The sequence below is a fragment of the Eimeria mitis genome, genomic scaffold, assembly GCF_000499745.2.
Source record: "Eimeria mitis Houghton genomic scaffold, Emh_scaff1682, whole genome shotgun sequence".
Taxonomy (NCBI): Eukaryota; Apicomplexa; class Conoidasida; order Eucoccidiorida; family Eimeriidae; genus Eimeria; species Eimeria mitis.
In genome coordinates this window covers 6343-8826 of record NW_013569999.1, presented here as the reverse complement: position 1 = coordinate 8826, position 2484 = coordinate 6343, and the positions used below count along the sequence as shown (strand labels likewise).

General features: G+C 46.3%; 2 protein-coding genes across 2 annotated transcripts in view; one reads left to right on the top strand and one right to left on the bottom strand.

Annotated features, from left to right (window-relative positions):
* Positions 1-649: 649 nt before the first annotated feature.
* On the top strand, positions 650-1081 carry EMH_0041720 (p25-alpha-domain-containing protein, related; the record flags this gene model as incomplete). Its single annotated transcript, XM_013495662.1, has 1 exon — positions 650-1081. The coding sequence occupies one exon, from the start codon at positions 650-652 to the stop codon at positions 1079-1081; it is 432 nt and encodes a 143-aa protein (XP_013351116.1).
* Positions 1082-2036: 955 nt separating this feature from the next.
* EMH_0041710 (uncharacterized protein) overlaps positions 2037-2484 on the bottom strand; it is a gene marked incomplete at both ends in the record, with an annotated part of 3290 nt that continues 2842 nt past the window's right edge. The window contains one exon of the mRNA XM_013495661.1: positions 2037-2140. Coding sequence (XP_013351115.1) covers positions 2037-2140 — 104 coding nt within the window. The remainder of the gene's footprint in view (positions 2141-2484) is intronic.

Genomic DNA, 2484 nt, shown 5'->3' with positions numbered 1-2484 from the left:
ATTATGTATATGTGCAGCATTATTTCAATATGTCCTTGTAGAAGACATCGTGATTGTGCTGAGGAGCCGAGGTCGGTGGTGACCTTCCGCGATCGTTTTCCCTACAATCTCTCTGTATGAAATAGAGGCTAGAAATGAGCCAAACGGCAAAAACGTGCCAATTTAACATTTGAAATATTTTTTATGATCTTTTTTCCGTACGTTTGTGGGATTTCAAGCTGGTTTCGAGCAGCAACTCGACAGTGCACGCGTGCTTCGATGAGTACGGGCCTTATGCACCCTCTGTGGCGGCGGCGAGTTTTCAGCTGGTACTGCCAGCGTAGAGTTACCTTCTTTGTTTTTCAGAATATCGCAAGTATAATAAACACATTTTATGAAGCAGAAGTGCAGCTTCCCTACTAAGAATCAGGCAAGCCTCTGTTGCTTCTATCGGTGTCCATGGCCTCGGGTGCTCGTGCTTCTCGGGCGCGTACAGGCGACAAGCATTCCATAAATATACCTTTTTACCGTTTGTATTCCACTTTCTTTTCGTTCTTCGGGTGCTCGTATTGCGTGTGGCCCTTTTCCATCATTACGAGCTTGGCATTTTGCGTGTGAGTGCGTTTAGGGTCTGTAAGTTGCGTTAATTGATTTCATCAGCAGCCTCAAGATGTCGGTCCAGAGCGTTTTTGACTCCTTCACCCACGGGGCCGCCGCTATGGACGGCCGGACGTTCGTAAAGGTGTGCAAGGACTGCAAGGTGTTCTGCAAGCTGTACACAACAACCGACGCAGACCTCATATTCGCCAAGGTGAAGCAAAAGGGCGCCAAGACCATCACTGAGCCAGAGTTCGAGCAGGCTTTGCAGCTCATCGCCGAAAAGAAGAAAATCGGCTTTCAAGAGCTCGTTTCCCAGCTTACCAGCGCTGCGGGGCCCGTATACACCGGCACCAAGGCCATGGCAAACAAATTCCACGATGACAAAAGCCTCTACACAGGAGTGCATGCACACGGGGGCCCCAGCACAAAGGATGACAAAGTTAATGACCTCTCGAACCTCCTCGACCGCAGCCCCGCAGACGTTCGTGGCACCAAGATGTAAAACCCATGGCGCCGAACTGATACATGCATGTATATAAAAGTGGCCAGAGGTCCACATATATTTAGAAATATATATATATATACATGTGCAACAACTGCAGTTACATGTATACCATCGCAATTGCTCCTACTTCATAGCAGCAGTGGGAACAATAACTACCTTTCCTCCTGCTGTTGTTTAGACGCCAGCTCTTCGGCGTCACAATCATTGTTCAAAATGCAGTATACAGAAAAAACCTGAAAGCTGCAAACCATACTTTCTGTGGGGGCAACAAACTGCCCCGTCTCCATTTTCTTCATGTTAACTTGAACGCTCATTGAAACTGCTGCTGCCCATTAGCAGGGTAGTTGCTGCAGCTGTTGCTACAATTACTGCCTCGACAATGATCGTTCCTGTACAGTTCTTTCTACTGTCATAACTGCAGCTAACATTAGTACGCGCTCTACCATCGCTCGCTGCTGCAGTTAATATTTGTAGGGACGTCTGTATAGCCGCTGAGTTCACTCTTCAGTTCTAAGCGCAGTCTGACGATTGCTGCAAGCGTTCAGCAGTAAGCATCCAGGTGCTCTATCCACCAACAGCAGATTCGTGTTTATTCAGCTCATGCCATTCATCGTTACTGGTATTTATCATCAGCTCCAATGTTGGCGTTACTGCTACCGCCACGCGGGCCCGCGGCTTCACCGTCATTGTTTTTTCTTCGCGCTCAGTACGAGCATAATGAGTACTATAACGACTGCTTCTACGTAATACTAAACAGTATTCTGAATGTTCACAAAGCATTGCTACCACCGTTGAGGTTTCAACTCTCCCACGCCAAAAGAATAAATGAACACAGAAAAAGTCTGGCTTGAGAGGTTTCGTTTGCGGTGCAGTGCAGACGTTTGGTCGTCTTTTTGCCTACACCCCAAACCCTAAACCCTACCTGCTAGGACCAAACCCCCAGCCCTAAACCCTAAACCGTTTGCTGCTGTCGCTGTGCTGCTCGTAGTTTTTCTCTGCGGGCCTTTGCTTCCATTTGTTTCTGCCGCAGCTCCTTGAGCTCTTCTTCTGAGGGACCTGCACCAGATAAAACAAATGCCCTGACAATGCAAATATGAATGTGATTGCTGCATACATATATCATAAAGTTACTTACACATGCATCTGGAGATTCCTCTACATGAAGTTAATATTAACGCATATCAACACGCATATATTATTGCGCATATAAAGGCCTTCATCAGTGAAACAGGCACTAACGCGCACACTTATATGAGTAGAAAACACAGGTGCTGATGCATATGATTCAACGTCTGTACTGATACAACTATTATATATATTTAGCGGCATTGATGCCTCATGCGCAAATAAGACCAAATAAGCTGAACATACATATGACCACACTTATAAATATATGTATG